General features: G+C 44.3%; 2 protein-coding genes across 7 annotated transcripts in view; one reads left to right on the top strand and one right to left on the bottom strand.

The window, feature by feature from the left end:
* The window catches only part of TCAF2 (TRPM8 channel associated factor 2), a 57,527-nt gene that overhangs the window by 20,353 nt on the left and 16,471 nt on the right, over positions 1–20,703 (bottom strand). For 2 of the 3 annotated variants that reach the window (XM_039699668.1, XM_039699669.1), the window contains exons 7-9: positions 19,141–19,380; positions 16,937–17,274; positions 13,806–15,377 (exon numbers count right to left, since the gene is read on the bottom strand). In XM_039699668.1, coding sequence (XP_039555602.1) covers positions 15,132–15,377; positions 16,937–17,274; positions 19,141–19,380 — 824 coding nt within the window. In that variant the 3' untranslated portion in view covers positions 13,806–15,131. Of the gene's footprint in view, positions 1–13,805; positions 15,378–16,936; positions 17,275–19,140; positions 19,381–20,703 lie in introns of those variants that run through there. The other variant, XM_039699670.1, reaches the window with a different exon arrangement.
* On the top strand, positions 1,454–20,620 carry LOC120497778 (C-type lectin domain family 4 member E-like). 4 transcript variants are annotated; one of them, XR_005626567.1, is made up of 7 exons: positions 1,454–1,727; positions 2,633–2,728; positions 3,569–3,661; positions 4,621–4,772; positions 4,993–5,123; positions 8,544–8,740; positions 19,702–20,620. XR_005626567.1 is itself a non-coding variant. In XM_039699695.1 (6 exons), the coding sequence occupies exons 1-6, from the start codon at positions 1,688–1,690 to the stop codon at positions 8,584–8,586; spliced, it is 555 nt and encodes a 184-aa protein (XP_039555629.1). In that variant the 5' UTR covers positions 1,454–1,687; the 3' UTR covers positions 8,587–9,828. The 4 variants fall into 4 exon arrangements, 2 of the variants coding, with proteins under 2 accessions (XP_039555629.1, XP_039555628.1); XR_005626566.1 differs by lacking the exon at positions 19,702–20,620 and adding an exon at positions 11,015–12,153; XM_039699695.1 differs by lacking the exon at positions 19,702–20,620 and having other exon boundaries at positions 8,544–9,828.

Raw genomic sequence — 20,703 nt, 5'->3', positions numbered from 1 at the left:
TTCAAGAAAACTGGATAGCAGGACTGCTCAGGGGATTCAGGTTGACGGAGAAAGAGAGAATGTCCTCCACCAAGTGCATTTCTGAACAGGAGCACACTTGCTGTTGTTTGTATTTGGAACCCTCTCCAGCCTTACCCATCCCATTTCATGTTGCTCAGATGGTCTGGACAGCAGCAAGTGATAAAGACAGGAGTGTGAATGCAAACAGCTTTGTGAATTCAATAGCTGCAACCAGGTGAGGGGGCATTTGCCCCAGACTGCTGCTGTTAAAGAAGAACATGACCACCAGCTTAACAGTAACCAGGGCATTAGGGAAAGGCTTCTGAGGCACCAAAGAAGAAACCGTCTGAAAAGAAAGTTTAGATGAAGCAAGAACAACTTGAGAGAGGAGAGCGGAGTGGGAAGGAAGCGCCATCGAGCCCAGGGTGCTCTGCAGCTTGGCCACCTCTGTCCGTAAGAAGCTCCCTGGCAGCTGAGTGCCGTGGGTGACCTCGCTGGTGGCACTGAGGAGTACAGCAGGCACAGACCCACATTCTGCAGTGTGACAACGTCACCCTGTGCTTTCACCTGTAGTTCATAGGCTGCTGGAAGAGCTGTGGATACTCACGAGCCCTCCATCTGCAGCAGGAAGTGTGTGGGACCAGGGGAAGCCCTGCTTCCACAAAGGGGATGTGTTCTTGCAGCTGCACTTCCTGCATGGCTGGTGGGAGGCTGGAGGTTCCACAAGTCTTGTGAATGTGTTTTTATGAGGGGTGAGAGCTTGTGAACGCTGGTTACATAAAGCTGTTTAGAAATGTAGGCTCTGACCCTGCCTGCAGCCTGTTGTGCACAAAGTAACAGAATCAGAGGATGTCTTCCACAGAGAGCTCAGGCTTGTCCTCCCTTGTAAGCAGCTCTGTGCCCTGATCTTCTGATGCTTCAGCTAAAGTGCCTGGGCTGTTGCTATGAGCTCTCTTATTCCTGCGTCTCTGCACCCATGCATTCCTCTCCACACGGAGAAACCAGCTGATGGAACATCTCAGCCTGTTCCATGTATGTCTGCAGCATTTGCCATCACAAATGAGAAGCGAGACTTCATGATTTGTCATGCACACGGACTCTGGCACTGCCAAGTGATCCTTCTGCCCCACCAGGCCAGCTCATATTGAACCCCTTTGCTCAAAGCCCCAGCCTCCCTTCCAATGCAACTAGATCAAAACAGTGTTGGCAAGTTCTCTGTTGTGCTCAGGATGCACATGGGCACTGCCCAGACTCAGTCACAGATATGCTTTCCTCTCATTTCTGGCTCCCTTTTGCAGGCTATGCTCTGTGAGTTTAACTCTTTGCAAGCAAATGCCAAATATACCTGCCTGTGTATGTATTTTCACACACATGGACCCTCAGCAGGAGAGAGCAGGCAGCAGAGAGGGAAGAACATGTATGACCTGTGAAAGTGCCTGAGGCTATGCAAAGGGAGATTGTGTGAGCTGCAGTGATGCTCCTCTTCATCTGTTTTCCTTTGTCTTTGTGACTTTCTGTGTTGCAATAAGCATCTTGTGAAATGTCCTGGCGGGGAAATGATGAAAATTCCCCAATCTCCATGTGCTGTGGGGTACACCAGGGTGGGAGGTGGCCTGTTCAGCAGGAAGGCTGTTTCTGGCCAAACTGGTAACCGGGACACTTGGAGAAGTGCGATCCTCTTGCAGAGATGATGAGTGGCCAAGGGAGAGTCACTGCTGGAAGTGCAGGTAACCCCCAATCCTTCCTTCTTCTCTGTCCTCCTGTCAAAGGGGTTGGGGGAAAGACAGGGCTGGGATGAATCCTGAGCATGGTGCGGTGGCCGCATCTCCTGCCAGGAGATGGGGCTGGGGACAAGAGCAAAGCAGCAGATGAGGGAAGTGGGCAGTGCCAGGCTGGCAGAATGACCTTTTCCTAGAGCCAGGGGGAATGGAAGTCCAGGCAGAGCGTGCCCTGCTGTTCCCTTCAGTGCTGTGTCTGTAAACAATGGGGCTGAAGGGCGCTCTCTTTGTGTCATGGCCCTGCTAAAGCTCTCTGCATCATGCTGAGCACAAGTCCCTGCTCCCATCTCTGCTCTCTCCATGGACAACCCAGCCAGGGCTCTCCCAACAGCTCCCAAGTGCCTTTCCCCCTGTGGAAAAAATCCCTTCTGTGTGTCTGGCTGTGCACACCCTGAGCTGGGCAGTCACTCCTTTGCGGGACTGGGCCACTGCAGAAAGGGTCTCACGGTACAGAGGCAAAATGCAGGTAGTGAGAGAAAGAAGTTCTGAAGAGAGAGGAAGAGCAGGGAGATCCAGAAAATGTGTTCAGTGACAGACAGGATAATGGAAGGCAAGCAGGAAGATGTGTTGAGGAGAAAAGAGGTCTGACAGGACAGAGGTGGAGTAAGGTTTGGGCAGAATACAGGCAGGTCCTGTGATAAACAGGGAAATAAAACAACAGCCTCAGGGCAGCCCCTGTGTTATTGTACTCTCTAGCTCTGAGCCCCTGGTAGTGACAGGAAGCAGGACCTGCTTCCAGCATCTCTGGGGCTCCCCAGTCCTTGTAAGTAGGTTGTTTGGGTTCAGAGCACCGAGGGTTATTCTGCTCCTAACTCTGGGCTGGGACATGCTCTCTCTTGCTTTGTGTTTTTCAGCCCCAGCAGAAAGGAGAAACTGCACCTGGCTGAACACCTGGGTCTTCCTTATTTTTGCCCTTCCAATCAAAGCTGTCTTCGTGACCATCTGCCTTGGTGAGTTCCAGGATGCCTTAATTCCCTCAAGATTAAGGGCTCCGGTGACTGCTTTTTCTCAGGTGAAAACCCATATTCTAGTACCTCTTCCAGGCAGGCAAATGCCCTTCACCAAAACAGGCCCCTCCACTCTTATTAGCTTATCCATGTCTTCTTTTTCCCTTTCCTAGCCCCTTCCTCAGAGGGTTTCTAATCCGGGTTTGTCAGCTGGGCAAGTGAGTCTCTCAGACAACTGAGATGAGAGGAGCTCTTCTGAGGGAAGGAATGACTGGTAGTGGGAGAAGTGGCCTGCTGTTCTCACCTCGTTGCTCAATCCAGATTTCATAGCTTGTTACTATAACAGAGTCTCTGTTGGGGCTCCAAAGCAGAAGCTGGAGGATAGCACAGGTTGCTCATGCACAAGATGAGAAGGATGACTATGGAGGGGTTTGATAGATGGTTTGCAAACAAAGCTGAGTTAATAGAAGAAATAATCATAATTGATGATTTTTGAGTGTATCCCTAGCAAGGAAGAAGACAAGGCAATCAGCATGGAAAGAGATAAAAAAAAATCCATTAACATTTTTGTAAGCTAGGCTACATGCGTAAGTAGACGTGCATACATGCCTTATTAAATTTCTGTAAAACTTTTGCCAATTACATTGACATTAATTGCTTTGCACCAATGAATATAGTAAGTTAATGACTTAAGATCACACTTTGTTAAGGGTATATAAGCTGGAGAACATGCAGAATAAAATCTTTTTTCTTCTTGGACCCTGATCATATTTGTGTATGTCACGTCTGACCTAATGGTAACAGACGACAATAGCACTTTGCTTTGCTTTCCTCTCTTCTCAGTGGCTTTACTTGATGGAAGCTCTGGCCATTACAAGATTATCCTCCAGAACTCTACAGAGTGGTATTGTGTCCCCAGCAGTTCTGCAGAGAAAGGTGAGTGATGCTGAGAGCCTCATAAGTAACAAAAGGACTTCACCAAAATTTTGTTTGGTTTCCCCTCAGCCTTTGAGGTGGGGAATATTACTGTCAATCACAAGTGGATTGTTTGAAGGAAGGAATTGAGGTAAGAAGACACTCTATTGTACATCTTTACTAAGAATGCTGTGTAAACATACTCCAGGTCAATGAAAGAGGGTGGGTCATTCCATACCTTCATTTGACCAACCTTCCTACTCTTCCCCTCACACAACCCCTCTAATGCAAGACTGGTCTACTGATCTAGATGAAAGTGCTTTTATGCTGGCTGGTTCAATCCAGCTCCACTTCCTGTGCTGGCTCACTGCCTGTTCACACAAGCATGATGGTCAGTGTGAGGGAAAGAGGAGGGAAGATGATGAGTTCAGAATAGCTGGAGAGCTGAGTTGCAGTCACACATGAAGTGATGGTAATATGGAGTGCTGGAATGCTGGTAGTGCAAGTTCTCAAACTCAGGTCAGAGATCCCTTCTCATGCAGCCTCGACCTTTGTGAGAACATATCTAGCTTTTAACCCACCATTTGAATCTCTGGGCATAAGGCAGATCTCTTGGACAAGCTGGCTGTGGAAGAAACTGCCTGTGGTGGCAGCAAGGCTGAATCTGCATGAGCTGAGGGCTGGGACAACTCTTCTCTGATGGAAGTGTTTCTAGAAAAGCACAAGCCAACTACTTTTCATCTTGCTTCCTCAAGAAGGCTAAGGCAGAAACCATGTCTCTCACCAAAGAGAGGTTGCATGGACATGGCAGGACAGAGACAGAAAGGGAAGAGGCCCCTTCAGGCGAGCAGAAGAGAGCATTTATCTCTGCCCAGGCTTTGGGTTCAAACCCCACTCCTAACCCCTGGGACCCTATATTGAACTCCCAGTCGTAAAGGACAGCACATCTTGTTCAAAAGCAGGATTTTTTTCTCCCACAGTGGATGGCTGGACGTGCTGCCCAAAGGGCTGGAGAAGGTTTCAAAGAAGCTGCTATTTCCTGTCCCCTGACACGATGTCATGGTCTGAGAGTGAGCAGAACTGCAGTGGGATGGGCTCCCAGCTGGTGGTGATCAGCAGCAAGGTAGAGCAGGTGAGTGCACAGGGCTGAGAGAGGGACCCAGCAGGCAGAGGCACAGTGCTGGGCCCTGGAGGGGACTCAGAGCCCCTCCTTGTCCTGCAGGGGAGGGGGAAGGTCCTGTCTGCACCTCTGCAGCACCAGCCCCCTCTGCCACCAGCCCCATCCCATGTGGACTCCTGATGCCTCTCTGTGCTCAGTTCTGCCTCTCATGGACATTGTGCTTTTTTTCTAGGAGTTCCTCTTCAACTTGGCAAAAGAAAAAGCTACCAACATCTATGAAACAAAATTCTACATAGGCTTATCTGCTTACAAAAATAGGAAGTGGCAATGGGTGGATCAGACTCCATATGAGAATACAGTCACGTGAGTATCCTGGTGGAGTGAGGAGAGCCCTAAAATTCATGCCCTCAGTCCAAGTGATCAATACATTGTGTAAGGCAGGTATTTGTCAGAGTGGGAATTCTGTCTTCAGCTGCTCTGCAAGTCAGAAAACTTACACAATTTTCTATTCAAAACTATGGCTCCTGATTTCTATCACAGTGACTTTCCTTTTCTCTTCTACAACTGTTTGAGGTGACTTCACATCCACTGTCATGCTAGTGCATTTCCAATAAAGGAACTTTATTTTACAGGTTCTGGAAGCCTGGAGAGCCCAATTTACTCTTTGCAGAAAAATGTGCTGCAATTCACGTCAAGGGAAACACAGACCCCAACACTTACAGTAACTGGAATAATGTCCTTTGCTTCACAAATTGCTATCGAATTTGTGAACAGGCAGTCAAACTTCTCTGAGAAAGGACATAAAATCCAGTCATCAAAGTACCTCAGTTCCCAGCCTATGCCCTTCATCCCTTTACAAGCTGGAGATCAGTCCTGGATGAAATAGCTCATGCTGATGTCAAGGACCTACTGTGAACCTTTCTACTCTCCTCCTTCAGAAACAAGGGTCCTAAGGGTTCTCCATCACTTTCCTTGGGTCCTGGCACAGACAATATATCTCAATGATGTGGAAAAAGTCATTATTGTTTCATGAAAGGATACCTGTCCTTCAAATCACTGGAGCAGAATTTGAAAGAGCATTCAGTGGAGTATCCTTGTATTCCCCTCCTCTGAAGGGAAAAATTATTAATGGCTGTAGTGTTTCCTTCTCCTTCAGCACATTGTGTGTGGATTAGTTTTTTAAAAAAAATTAATAAATATTAATTCTGCTCTTTGCATGAGGATGTCTTCTGAGTGATGTGTCCCAGATTCCCACAGTCCAGCCTCTCAACACAGAGGTTTTAACTTTTCAGTGCGTTTAGCACCCATAGATGAGAACATTGCTGAGTGTGCTGGACCAGCTGGGAGCAGGAAGAATGTAATGTTCATATGTAGAGCATGTGAGGAAGGTCCTGAACACTTTGGAGAATCATTTGTGAAGCCAGAAACAGAGCAGGCTGTGTACTATTCAGTGCCAGGCAGTTTGCCCAGGATGTAGCAGAAAAAAACAATGGATGTTGGAGATTCTGCCGAGATGTGGCAGAATGAGGCATGGCAATGAAGAGGAGACAAAGCAATTAAATGTAATAAGAAGGAAAAAAGCCAGAGCCTGCTAAGAAGAAATTTTTAATCAGAGAGAAGGGTGGAAGACCCCTATCAGAGGCATCACTGCAAATCTGACACACAGAAATATTGAGCAATGTTCTTTTCTACTTCTCTAAAATTTCCCAAACTCCAGTCTGTATGTTCCTTCCTTTCATCAATGATATCCATATTCTTTGAGGAGCTGGGAGTTTCCAGTTTGGGACTAAAAATACAACCTGAAAAATCAGTTCTGGGTGATTTTTTTCCCCCATTAGAAATGTGAAAACAAATACAAATTTTTGTCATTTCTGCCTGAAAAAGTGCATTTTCCAGGTTTCTGGTTTAGCCACTGGACCAAAAGTTTGGCTGTTGCAAAGTGTTTGCCTCCTAGTTTCTAAAGTTACTGGATACTTTCACAATAGAGAAAACTATTTTTTGTCCAACATGACCACAAACCCAAACATTGCAATGGACTTCTTGATTTCCCCCAGCTCAGTTCTGCAACCTACAGCAACGGGGTTTTGAGGAAGAAAAAGAGGCAGGTAAGATACGCAGAGAGTGACCAATATTTTACAAGTGTTTTTAGGGGTGCTGCAGTTCTGGTTCCTGGAAAGTTGATGGGGCAGAGCAAAACCCACACCAGGAGACTGGTCTGCAAGAAAACACACGTAACTTGCTAGAAACAGTCTCCCTGCCCCAAATTTGGAAAAAGAAGTGTTTCTTGAGAGATCATGACAAAAGAGGGATCTTGGGAGATGATGCTGGGTTTGCCTACAGCATTGCTGAAGGGATGTTCCTGATCCCCTCTTCAATATGGATTTGGCTGATGGAGGTTCCTATCTCCAACAGATAAGAATCAGTCTTTAGCCTTCAAGTCTGTCTTGATTCAGGAGGCAGCAGATGCCACAGCCAGAGGTGCCAATAGACAGTTAGGTACAGCACTTTCAGAAAGCTTCAGAAGGACATTCCTGCACACTGAACCCAGGGCTTGGGTGGGAAGGACAAAACGTTTTTGTCTATCAGACAAAAAGCCTATCAGTTTATCAGAATAGCAGTCCTTGCTCTCAGGTGGATATCTTGTTCACATCCCAGCTGCCTCTCAGAACAAGACCTGGATGCTTACCACTCCTTAGCACATTAACTTTTGCTTTGGAAAGGAACTCAGGTCTGAGGAAAGGAGCCACAGTGACATTCACTTCTGAGAATACACACACCATTGAGTGCAGGTACTCTGCTGCATCAAAATTCTCTTGTGGTTCAAACCTGAGCTAGCTTCTGGTTTTCCTCCAGAAAGTTCATGGTACCCAGTCTTTGAGTTGCTGCCTTCAGCTGGAAAAACATAATTAGAGCAATGTTGGAAGGACATCCAGTGTTTATTCTTATGGTCAGACTTATTAATTACATCTGTACACTGAGCATGCTCCTCTCTTTATGCTTAGCTCTGACAGCTGAGTCTTCCTTTATAGGATATGCCTGACTTTCTCTAATAAATCATGATCCTTGCCAAGCCAAGTGATGAAATAAAGTGAATGTACGTGTTTTTCTTGGCAGACATTATCTTTTATAAGGATTTAAATTTTTCTCCAAGGGTGTCTGTTCTTTTTTTAGACAATGCAGAGAATTACACCTTTACTTTTCTTTTTCTGTTTTATCCCACCGCAGATTCTCTCATGTTCCCTTACAACATTTATTTCTCCACTTCTTTATTTTCTTTGCACTCCTTCTGTCTCTCATACTGTTTCCCCCTTTATTCCTTTTTTTTTTCCTTTTAAATTTTGTTTCCTTTTACCTTTTCTTGCTCGACCACAGATGAAAAGCATACAATGTTGTTTGGGAGAAATAAAAGAGAGAAATAGCATTTAAAGAAGTTCTGTCACTGGACACACATCTGTTCTGTCTTTTAAAAATTAGTGTTTCTGAAATTATTTCCTTAGCAGTCTTGTATAAGGTATTAGTACTAACCCAAGCACTGTTTTCCTTGCAATGTTCTTGTTTTCCAAGAGATCCACAACCCCCAGTTGCTCACTTGTCCAGTTCATTCTGGTTATCCATTGTTTATCTCAAGTTGTCTAAGACAAATACTATGATTTTAACCTTTATGTCTCTACCTGGTTACAAGGGAATAAAACCATTTTTTAAATTTTATATGGAATCAGTTTAAATACCTGAGCAATCTTTTTCACATCCTGCTGCTTAATTATAAATCATTTATCTTGACAGGCTTTTGGACAATCTGCTGGTTTCCTGGAAATGCCTCAGCTGATCATGAGCACTTCAGCACCATCTCCTGTTCACAGCAAGTCACCTGCACTCTCTCAGTGTCACTGTGATCTACCTTCATGAGATCAGGAGGAGATGCAGAGTGCCTGACTCTGTCACTGCAGTCCCTTGTGGTACATCAATGACTCTACATCAAGGTAAGAATTCTGTAACACTCACTAGAAAAAAAAACAACACAGCCATAAGACAAGGAATTTCTATGTTTAGGATCTCAAAATGCACCATAAAAATTGGCTTGTGCTCTGGTCCATGTTTTAACATAGGGGAAATTCAGCCTAGCATTTAAGAACTGGATATGGATCTGGTTGTTTAGATTGGAAATCAAAAGAGACCACTGTAAATCCACTCCAGTGCTCTGTTCCTCCCATGACATTCAATCCTGCTAGGTGAGGCACCTGCTGTCTTAGATCCTCATGCAGACTGAGTTGCCACAATATTACATGCACAATTTTAGATGTCTGCAAATTTACTCTAGCTAAGGATCAAGGAGGTAAGTTCACTGCCTGAACACTCTTTTGCTTCTGACATGAGCTGAAGCCGCTGTTTCTCACTACAGAGTTGCCAATTTTGAAAGCAGAGGATGAAGGCAACCTCTTTCAGAACAATTAAACACATATGAAGGCTTCTCCTGTGCAGTCCATAAGGTCTTCCTTTAAATTATCATCCTCATTTCTCATGGCTATAGCCATAATTTCACCTGAGTTCTTCCATTTATTTCCAGCTTTTTTATCTCCTAACATGTCTCTGTTTTTAAAGTGACATTTTCCCCCCTTTCCAACTCTTCTCATAATGATTATAATTAACAAATTTTGCATACCTGAAATCAGAGTGAGTCTGGAACAGAGAACATTTTGGAGATAACAAAACAGAGAAAGTAAAAAATGGAAAGGGGTTGATTGGTTTCATTGGTAATAAGAGAGCCAATGTTTCCCCTTCTGTGGTTAAAATTGCTCCTGTTGGGAAAGGAAGTAGTGGGACCCACACAGAAAAAGGCAGATTTGTGAGGAAGCCAAGAACAAACTCTTGTATCACATGTACAATGCAGACACGCTTCTCAGATTCATTAGAACAGCACACCATTCATACACCATTTAAAATTACTGCAGAGCACTGGCTTTAGGACAGACAATCACATTTTCATGAGTCAAAACCTGCTTAGGAGATATATTGCTTCATGGGATCATCTGACCAGATGGGGAAAGAAACAGCCAGCTGCTGGGAAGGGTTTGCCCAGACTGGATATCCCCAGGCCTTAAAGAAACCAGTCAAATTCCTCCTGACCAGATATGAAAAGGTTTCTGCCTGCAGATTCATTTTTGAGTCATCATCATCTGGGAGCTCAGTCATATTTTGGTGTTCAGAAAATATCTTGGTGAAGGCTTCCTATGCAAAGGCCTCTTGCAACTATGAATCACAAGTGACACAGTACAAAATACGTGCATGGAAGTTTAGAATTATTCTTCCTGAATTCTTAACAAAATCTTGTATTAAATTCAGTTATTGATCTTTTCACAGGGCATTTTTCTAAGTGTAGGTACCCTCAAAATTTTGAATGCCTACTGAAGAACCAAAGCAGCCCTTTAACACCATCAGATGATTCAACAAACTAATCTGTCTACTATTCACACAAAACCAAAAATCAAGTACTTATATAAATGCTCTTCATCCTGAAGGGCAGGACTGTGCTCACAGGCTTGTTCCTTACTTTTTTTTTTTCCCCGTTACAAGTGTTCTAAACAAAACTGATAAAAAATATCAACCCACCTCTCCATGCTTATAAGTATGCATATTTTAACTATCTCTTCATACTTAAAATATGTAAGACTCTTCTCACAACACAAAATAGAGGGTCCCTGCCTAGAGACTGCACAGTTGATGTGCCAATTAACCCTGGTTGCTACTGAGTAGAATATTGCACCACAACACTGAAAGACTGGCTTGAATGCAGTATTAGGGAAAAAAAGAGAAAGAAAAAGAAAAATAACAATTTTCAGTGATCAGAAGTCACTCTTGGTAGTGCCCAAAGGCTGTGGTTCACTATCACATCTCAAACCAATGCATTCCATAGAGCAATGAGCCTTGCACTGTGCTGAGATCACAAATGACTCAAAACAAGCACATTTTCTGAGAACTGCTTCAAACACTTTTCCCTGAAGATCTGGTTTTCCTGCCTAAGTGTGCTACTTGGAGACAGATCAGGTCTGACTCATATTGATTTGTGGAATCCTGTGAGCTGGCCCCAGTACACAGAGCTGGAGACTAAGAGTTAACAGACAAGATGATGTGGGGTAGGGATCAAATGGTTGCACGAAGTGAGGAAAGAAGCATCCCTGTATTAAAATAATAAATCTGCAAATGTGTTGCAAGCTTAATTTACCTGCAGATCCATGGTCTTCCTCACTTGATTTCAGATGTGCCTCATCACAATGGGCCTGCCTGGCAACCAGTGGAATATGTGTGACCTTGGTCACCACCACAGGACCCAACACTGACCTGAGGACTGATTTCCGTGCTTTACCTCAGACCTTCCTCATCCCTGGAGACTTGTCCAACCATCTAGACCCTGGATGCTGTGCCAGGTGTGCCCTGCTTGCCCCACTCAGGTGTAGTGGCTGGTCCCCAGCTGTCCTACTGCAGCTGGCTCCTGGCCACCGACCCTCGGGGAGCAGCCGCCTCCACTGTGCCCTCACAGTGTCTGTTGTACTACAAAGCAAATCAGGAACTGGAATTCATTTTATTTTGTTGGTTTTTTTGGGGAAGGCAGATTCTTGTCAGTTTGTTTTAGTAAAGTAGCTCTTTACTATTGAATATTATGTAAATATGGAATATTATTCCACAGCTCACTTGAGCTTTGGGTAGAATTTGCTGCTGATGGCCACCTTCTTCACTGTATTTATCATCACTTTGATTCCAATTTTGCTGTTTTTCATGCTGTTTGTAAAAAGCCTCTTTTTTTAGAAAAGACAAAGTTACTGCACTCCTTAACATCTTCCATGAGCTCCTCAGTATTGCTGACAACCATAATCAGCTTTAAAAGTCATGTTCCAGTAGCTTTTCATATAATTTAGATTATCTTTGGTTCTTTTTCCTTCAGGGACAATTCAACAGGCTAAACTGGTTCCTCATAGCTTCAAAGTAGTGCAGGAGGGATACAGAGCCATTCACATCCTTGAAGTGGTGCTACAGTCCACTTGTTTTAGCAAGTCTGAGAGAAGCTGGAAGAGTTTTGTATGTTGGGTTCCACCACAGGCCACGCAGTACTGCTTGAATCTGTGCACAGGATCTGCAGTGTCTGTGCAAATCTTTTTATCTTATGAGATTATGGGTTATCTTATAGGTTATATAGGTTATCTTATGAGAGAGAACCACATAAATCAATCCAGAAGAAACTGATCGGTAATCTCAACAAAATTGTTGCAGAACCACTGACAGATTACAACTTTACTGTTGGATTCAGAGCCATATGAGGCCAGATGTGATGGTTGATGAATAAAATCCTTCTGACAGAAAGACATGTTTGGAGAAGCAAATGCAGTATGGAAACACAACACCCACTTTTCATGCAATCATGGAGTGGTTTGGGTTGAAAGGGACCTTCAGTGTCATCTAACTGCATTGAGCAGGAACATCATCAGATCAGGTTGCTCAGAGTCCAATCCAACCTGATCTTGAATATTGTCAGGGATGGGGCATCAACCAGCTCTGGCTCTGGGCAACATGTGCCAGTGTTTACACTTGGGCCAGCCTCTCTTGAACCAGTTCTACTTGACTGACAGCAGATATACCATGTGAGTCAAGCTGCTGTGAGTTACTGAGTGGTGGCCCGGCCAGCTGATGAATTTATCAGTTCAAGTTGTAGAAAACACCTCTAGTGCTATAGTCAAGCTGAAAGAACCAGCCAATCCTACTGAGAAAAGTGCAATACTTGAACAAAGGTTCATTGAAAATAATGCTGAGATTTGGCCTTTAGGAGCCTCCTCATCACCCATAACAAACTTCAGTTCCACTAGCCTAGTGAATTGTCTTTAAACAGCAGATTTCTTCAATGACAGACAGCAAAATACTGCTTACAACCAACTCTTTCCCCTACCACTGCCCTCACTTCCCCACTAATGGAAGCAATCCTATGTCTGCTAACACCAGGGTCTTACTATACAATAGGCTGCCTATGTGTCTGTTGCATGCCTTAATTCAAGTTTCAAAATCTCCTTCGTCCTGCCTAAACCAGCTACCTGTGTTTCCCTTCTTTCTGCTGCAATTAGCATAAATTCACTCCCACAGCAACAAGATCAATGTGACATGGTACACGTCATTTGGTGGCCAGCCTCCCTTCACTGGGTTTTACAGTGTCCCATTCAGCAGCAGAATATGCTACTTTTGCATACAAGCTCTTGACATTCACAGAAGATTCTTACTCCCTCCAGCAGTCTTCTTGGATATGGTGGAATTGATCTGCTGATTTGAGGATCTTGCATATTTCCCTTACAAATGTCCATCACAGATACAGACAAAATGTCCTAATTATTATACTTGCCATGTGATATCTGGACATCTGCCACCATCCTTTCTGGCCTTGGAAAATGTTGCTGGAATGGCTGCTGGCCTGGCAATTGCATTCACCATCTTGATGCAGATGGGAAGCAGACTCTCTGGGCTGCCCATGTGGTGTACATCAGCAGCTGGTACTGTCAGCAGGACGTTCTAGTGGCCCTAGCTCAGCTCAGGGGGCTGCTACTGACAGATGGTTCAGAACCAGGCAGAGATTTCAGTTCCCCCTAATCCAGCATTCAGGTGAAAAAAGGCAGCCAATTTAAAAAGAATTTTTAAATGTGAAGAAAGAGGACAATCACCACAGGTAAACCCCTTTGCAACGCCTCAGAAACAATAAATTGGATCTAAACAATAATCTGGATGTCACTGTGTTTTACTGAATCACAGGGAGATCCTAGGATGTTGGCAAGGGCTTCAATCATCTTTGGTGACCCCATGTCTACTGCTACTGAAAGCTGATGATATTCAGTTTTTAATATCAAGCCACGTTAAAGGTGTCTCAGACATGCTTATACTGGGAACATGGAAAGAGATTAATCCCTAATTGAAGGTCTTATCAATATACTTTCTGGGCTAAGAAATGCAAAGCTTAATGCAAAGATTTTCCTGGGACAATACATATTTTGACATTTTCTACACACATGACCACAAAAAGAAGAAAAACCCAGAAAAGCAGGAAAATATGGGTAAGCCATAAATGCAGAAATGCCTCTTTACTACAGCTTGGTTTTGGGACCACTTACCAAGCCTGAAGAATGGAGGCTGCACAGCCTCTTTAATTGTGACTGATATTTGGCCTAATGTGCCCTTCTTTGGCACTGTGACATATATGAGGCCACACCACAGATTAGAGACTTCCATGGTGGTTTTTTTCAACTTTGAACAACTTTACCACCAAGGCCACTTCTATTTAGGTCATTTCTATTTAGGCCTTTTTCTGCTGGACACGGAGACATGAAAATACGACCACAGAAAACCTGTGAGTCTACAGTGATTCTTTTTTTTTTATTATTTATTACTGATATATAAGGAATAGGCTGGGACTAGTGAGCTCTTAGGCTCACTAACATGCTTGCCAAAATCCATAATAGCTGAGCAATCATGAAAGAGCTGGGAGTAACATGAACTTTTGTTGCACCTGGAAAAGGCTGGCCCTCTGTCCTGATGAACTGTTGTCTTCCTTCTCTCTGCTCCCTCAGGCTGTCAGGTCAGTGCTTGTATTTTAACCTTTGATGAGTCCATGAGCTAAACCATTACTGACTACAATCAAGTCACCTCCCTGTTTCCACTCTCTCATCTTCATTGGCATGTATCTTGCTGTCAGGCCATGGTTGAAAGAAACCAGATGAAACTTATAATTGACTTACTCACATAAAGATGGATGCTGGGTCACACAGCCATAGAATGCAGGAAGAAATCTACAGCATTTCAGTATCAACTATGCATTATATAGTCTGTAAATAAGCATTGTAAGGCCACTTTCACAAGAGCTGCTGTGAAGTTCTGCACAATAAGAGGAGTTAAAAATTAGGGATTTTAGGGTAAAAAAATAATTATGAAAATCTCATGTTACTGAGATTATAACTTAAGAATACAATGTTGTGAAGGCTACTATTTGCTTTAAAGATCTCTATTCCCATGGTAAAGTCCTTGAAACTGGCCCAGAGACTGCTCCACCCAGAAACTTCCATTTCATCAGAGAAAGGTTCTGTAGGAACTAAATCTCTGAATTACATTCTTCCTGAGAAGCACCTGGAACAAAGCTCCCTGATTATTTAACCCTTCAGAAGACAGCTTAGGTCGTTGCTGATCTGCTGATCCCAGTTGAAATTCTACTGGGGCTGGCCTCCACTGGCAGCAAGAACCTGAAGAATCCAGCATAAATCCAAGCTCATAGTGAGCTATCATGTAGCACATAAGGAGAAAAAGATGATAGGCCATAGCTAGTATAAGAACCAGGATTTAGGTAGTTTTCCTTTATGGTCTATAGGATCTCATTGGATCCTGTTCCCAACTGGGTAGCGAGGACAGTTCCACAGACAGGTCTTTCTTGATAGGCCATCCCCAGGCTGTAAAGAATGGAGCCAAATTCTTATTCACCTGCTGAGAAAACTTCTGTGCCCACAAGTTCATCTTAGAAGTGTTGTCTTTTGGGATCGTGGACATTTTCTGGTAGTCAGAGAAGAGGTGGGTGAAGGGGTCCCAACCAAACCCTTCCTGCAGCTGATGAAAAAGAATACAGTGTACAAACAGTTAAGTTATCATTTAATTGGCATTATTCCTGTGTTACACACAGTAGAAAATTCCATGGGTTTCCACAGTGTCTTTTAGAATGAATGTAAATTTAGATGAAAGCATCTAGGCTTTTCAGGCTTCAGAGTATAACTAATAGCACTAAAGTACAGAAAAATACTTCCCCATTACACTGATCTCCCAAAACAAACAGAGATCAAAGATACATTCAGAGTAGCCAGAAGTGTCAGCAACCTATTATATAAGCTGCTGCTTTGGAGACAGTGAAAGCAGTATCAGAGGGGACACTGGCAGAATAGATGGAAAGAAGGGGCACAGGAGAACAAGGAGTATTGAGAAAATGGGAAGGAGAGATTATGAACAGGGTATGCTTTGCCTAAGAATAAGAACAAAAGGAGTTCATACAGAAAAACTGCTGCTGCAGAATTAGAACTATTCTTCCATGCAACACTTATTCCAGCAGTCCTGTTAGTAATCAAGCAGATGAGACATCCCAGCCTACAAATGTGGGTGAGGCAGTGAGGAGTGGCCAAACTGGTAAGGTATTGTGGGAAAATTTCTCCCCTTAAAACTGTTCCTTCTGTACAAATATTTTGTTATTGGTTGCACCAAAAATCCCCAGAGGATGACTCTTCAGCTTGACAATGCAGATGCTTCTCTGGGATGTGGAGAAGTCAGGATTAATACTCCTCCAGTAAATATTCTTTTCCTTATATGAAGTGTGAGAGCTCTCAGACAAGGGAGCTGAGGGACACTCATCTCACAGCAGTCAGTAGCTTAAGCCATCATGATGGACATCTGCTTTGCACTCCCCAGTTAAAATCAGGCTAAGTGCTCTCTCCATTAGGCTAACAGTTTCTAGGAGGATTAAGGGAAAGGGGGAATCTGTCTTGCATGCTTCCCAAAAGAATGCACTTCAATCTAGGATAGGGTTCCTGTTTCAGAGTCTCGACCACAGTCGAGAGGGATCCAGTTCTGTGTGCAGGAGGCTAGACTGAGCCCATCCTCTTGCTACTTGATGGACTACACTGGCTGCACTCAGTGCACTGGATGCTATGAACACCCTCCTCTCTGTAAGCTTTTTAAAAGGCCATGTAACTCAACAGGAGACTGTTCAAAGCCTGGCTCTTCTAGATGCTTTACAGTGCCAAGGTTTTTTGACAACTAGCCCACCGTCCCAGAGGAAATCTGCTGTGGATTAAAGAGCTGTGCCCAAGTTTGATCCTCCTTTTCCCACGTTGTATAACAAGCGGCAGTTCCTGTTTCTCTTCCAGGGAGAAAGGTTAGTACATTGCACTGAGATATCTCCCCGAGCGGCTAAGCCCAAATCTGAAAAAGGAAGGTTTTCAGGAGATGTGAACTTTAGGCACTCTGCCTCTTTACCTCTCAGGTGCATTCTGGGTCCAAGATAAACCCTCTGACAGTAATCAAACACAAGGCTTCACAGCTACAGTCAGCAGGCTGCAGACATCCCTCTGACACAGGCTTCAGTGACTGCACTAGGAACACACACACATTTTCCCTGTTACCTGCAGGTATGTCTCCAGAGCAGTCCACACGTTCCAGTCCTTTAGCTGAGCACCTTTCTTCAGATAGTCTTTTATCCTTTCCTTCCGGCACTGTGGCCTGAGTGCCTGATGGGCCTGATGCCTGGGAATGCCCAGCACCTCCTCATGAACATAGACAGACCAGAGGTTGCACGTGGCCTCTGTGGTGTGAGGGGGAAATTCCCATGCCTGCTGCTGTTGATTGTGTCCCAGCTCATGGATGGGACCCCAAAGACCAGTAGTTTGCATGTGCTTCACGTCTAACATCTCCTTCACTGACTCCAGGTGGCCCATGATGGGGTAGCCAGCATGCATCCAGCCTGCAGGAGAGACAAGTAGCAACACACATCATTAAGTGCTCATCTCTGTACTTCTTAGATGTAAATGATTATTGTTTTTTTTTTCATTTCTCTAGTGCCTTTCCTCCATCTCACAAATAACACTTTTTTATTACCATGAATGACTTTCCCCAGTGTGACATAAGGAAATACATCACATTTCACCCTAACAGTCACCCTTAAACAGTCAAACAAGTAAAGGCAGGACTGAGCCATCAGTTAAGTGTAGTTTTGCCTGCTTTCCCTTTTTATATATAAATGTACACTCATGGTTGGACTGAGGTTGAGGTTGTAGGATGAGGAGAAAAGCCTGACCATTCAGAACACACCTGAACTCCCACAGGCTGAGCACAGGCGACACCAATGCAACCATGCAATGATGTGATTGAGCACCATGGCACTCCTTGAGTGCTCCTATGGAGAGTGTGTATACTGCAGGCCTGCACTCCAGTGGTCACTGGTGTGGATGAGACAGATGGAAAACAGTTTGTCATGCTTAAGGACTACACAGCCTGTCATACTTAAGCCTGTTCTTAACCCTGCAGGATAGCTATTCCATAAACTTCCCAGTAGGTTGCTAGGCAAGAAACATGCACTGCAAGGGATTTTACTCATGCCTCTTTGGTGTCTTCTTCCCTAATTGGTCCTCCTGGAAGATTCCCAAAACTTCATGCAAGAGCAATGCCCCCAAATTCAAATACCTGTTTTAGCAGGGTATAAGCAGCCCTTTACACAGAGGGAGCCTGGTGAATTAACAGGAATGGCAATCACCTTCCTGCAGGAGCTAGTGAACATAGAACATGAATGGCCTGGAACTAGTTTCTGCAGGACCTAGTGAAGATCTTGAGATTCCTCCTTTTTAATAAGAGGGATATATGCCATTAGCAATCACTTGCACCCAAAAAGTTCAGATCCAGAAATGTGAGTAAAACCATTTAGTCCACTCAAGCAACAAAAAAACCCAACAAAGTCTGTAGACTATGGTATTTTTAACAGACATTTGTTCGGCATAGCAGAACCTAACACTGCCAAGATGTGCCACAAATTCTTTCCATTGTAACTTAGCAAAAGTTTAGGGCATCAGGATTCATGCCAAGCCCTTGCCTCATTGTGGTGTGGGATGATGAATTTAACCATGATGAATTTAAGTTGTTTTTTTTTTAAAAAAACAACTGAGAAAAATTTTTATTGCAAAGTTCCATGTTTACTATATAATTTGATTCTTGATCAAAGGCACTCAGTTCATAACTGGAAAAGCTGGAGCGGGGTAACATCAGCTGCAAAAATACACACTCCTGGGCTTTGACAGCAACACTGGATCTGCTTCCAGATGTGTGCCATCATCTCAGGCACGCATCTTTTTGGGCTAAGCTTTGCCCACAATAACCTTTGTGGAGGCCACATCCAGCAGTAGGCACACGGAGGTTTAAAAATTGTCACTGAACACATGAGAACAGTCCTGTGGCTGAGCCAGAGAGAAAATAGAAATCAGGTCACTGCTTCCCAGCTGCACTGGCTCTGCAGTGCATTCAGGAGGGATAACTGCATGTGAGCTAAAGCCGCTGCAGTCAGAAGCTCTGCATCGTAACACACCCCAACAGATGAGGAGACACCACCAGTTTTGAGAGCAGGGAGGCATCTGCAAAGGTCAGTATGTTTTTCAAGCCCTGCCTTACCACATTTCCACCCTGATGGAGTAGCTCACAATTATGCAGGGGTCACAGTCATTTAACACCTCACATATGTTCCCAGTCTGGTTTTAGCAAAATAACCTTGAAGGAACAGACACTGCTGCTAGAGGCCACTTGCCTCTTAGCCCAAGAGAAGGCCATATGTCATTGTACTTACCACATGAGATCTGGACATCTGTTACAATCCTCTCTGGCCTAGGGAATTTTGCTGGCACGGCTGCCAGCCTGCTTATTGCCACCATGATCTTGTCCCACAGGGTCAGCAGTGGCTGCGGGTTCTCCATGTAGCGGATGCTGTCAGAAGGCACCGTCAGGATGAGGTTCTCAACAGCCAGCTCTGCCCAGGGAGCAGGGTAGTGCCGGATACAGGCCTCCCACTGCCTTTCACAGGTCTCCCCTACAGCAGCAACACAGAACATCAGTTAAGCACAACTCTGACTTTTGAGCATGCTCACAGACGTCAAGCTCAGAGAAAGAGAGCAGGTCATGAAAATTTCTTGGAAAACAGTTATGTGGTAGTTGCATGACTGTGGGTGGTGGCTGTTAAATAGCCAGTGCTCAATCTGTTCTTGGGAAGCCTTCTGAGGCTCTCTAATAGGTAGGAAACAAAAAAGGACTGGCATAAAACAGAGTAGTATAGCAAGAACAGATCCCATTTTGTATCAGAGAGCAAGAAGCATCAAGTTTCTCCAGTGTCTCATTTTGTTTTGTCCAGCAGAGTTGCTGTTTCACATAACAATGCTGGTTCCATTCCGAGAAGAGAAGAGAAGAGAAGAGAAGAGAAGAGAAGAGAAGAGAAGAGAAGAGAAGAGAAGAGAAGAGAAGGCTGCTGGGAACATGGGTAATTCAGCAGAGATGTCTTGTAGGATCTAGAGATGGCCATATGAGGGCACAGTAAAGCAAGCAGAGCATAAAGCATGCTTTGCCGTGCAGAGATCAGTCTCCCTGTCCCCAGCACAACAGTTTCCATCAGAAATAACAACTCCAGCTCCAAGAAATGTTGGTGTGGACAAACCCTGCCCATTTTGTGAAAGTTCTTTCACCTACTCCCAGCCATGTAGCAGGCTCAGAGTGACTTACCCAGAAGCAGAGATTCATAAATTGTAGAATAGTTTGGATGGAAGGGATCTTAAAGATCATCTGTTTCAACCCTCTTGCTATGGGCAGGGGTGACATCTTCAACCAGATCAGGTTGCTCAGAGCTTTGCCCATTTGACACTGAATGTTTCCAGGAATGAAGTATCCATCATCACTTCTTTGAGCAAAGTCATTTCAGTGTTCCACCATCCTCATTGTAAAAAACTTCTTCCTTGTACACAGTCTGAATTGATCCTCTTTTAGCTTAAAACCATTGCCCCTTGTCCTACTGCAACAGATCCTGTGGTAGGGTCTGTCCCCATCTTTCTTGGACTTGCCCTTGGTGAAGCCGTGCTGGCTGTTCCAAATCAGCTCCCTGTCCTCCACATGCCTTAGCATAGCATCTAGTAGGGTTTGTTCCATGATCTTTCCAGGCACAGAGCTGAGGCTGACAGGTTGGTGATTCTTGGGGACCTCCCTTCCATCCTTCTTAAAAATTAGTAGAAAAATGGGAATCCCAGACAACATAATAAGGAAAATAAATCTGGGTATTCCTAAATCCCAGCATTTTTAAGACCTTCCTAAGCACAATCCTGGCCGGCTGACATTCCCCGCTGGGCTTCTGCCCTGAGGGTAATACCCA

Source organism: Passer montanus, unplaced genomic scaffold, assembly GCF_014805655.1.
Source record: "Passer montanus isolate IOZ18808 unplaced genomic scaffold, ASM1480565v1 scaffold137, whole genome shotgun sequence".
NCBI classification, from domain to species: Eukaryota; Metazoa; Chordata; class Aves; order Passeriformes; family Passeridae; genus Passer; species Passer montanus.
The sequence above is the reverse complement of the archived record's forward strand: the minus strand, read 5'-3'. Positions and strand labels throughout refer to the sequence as shown.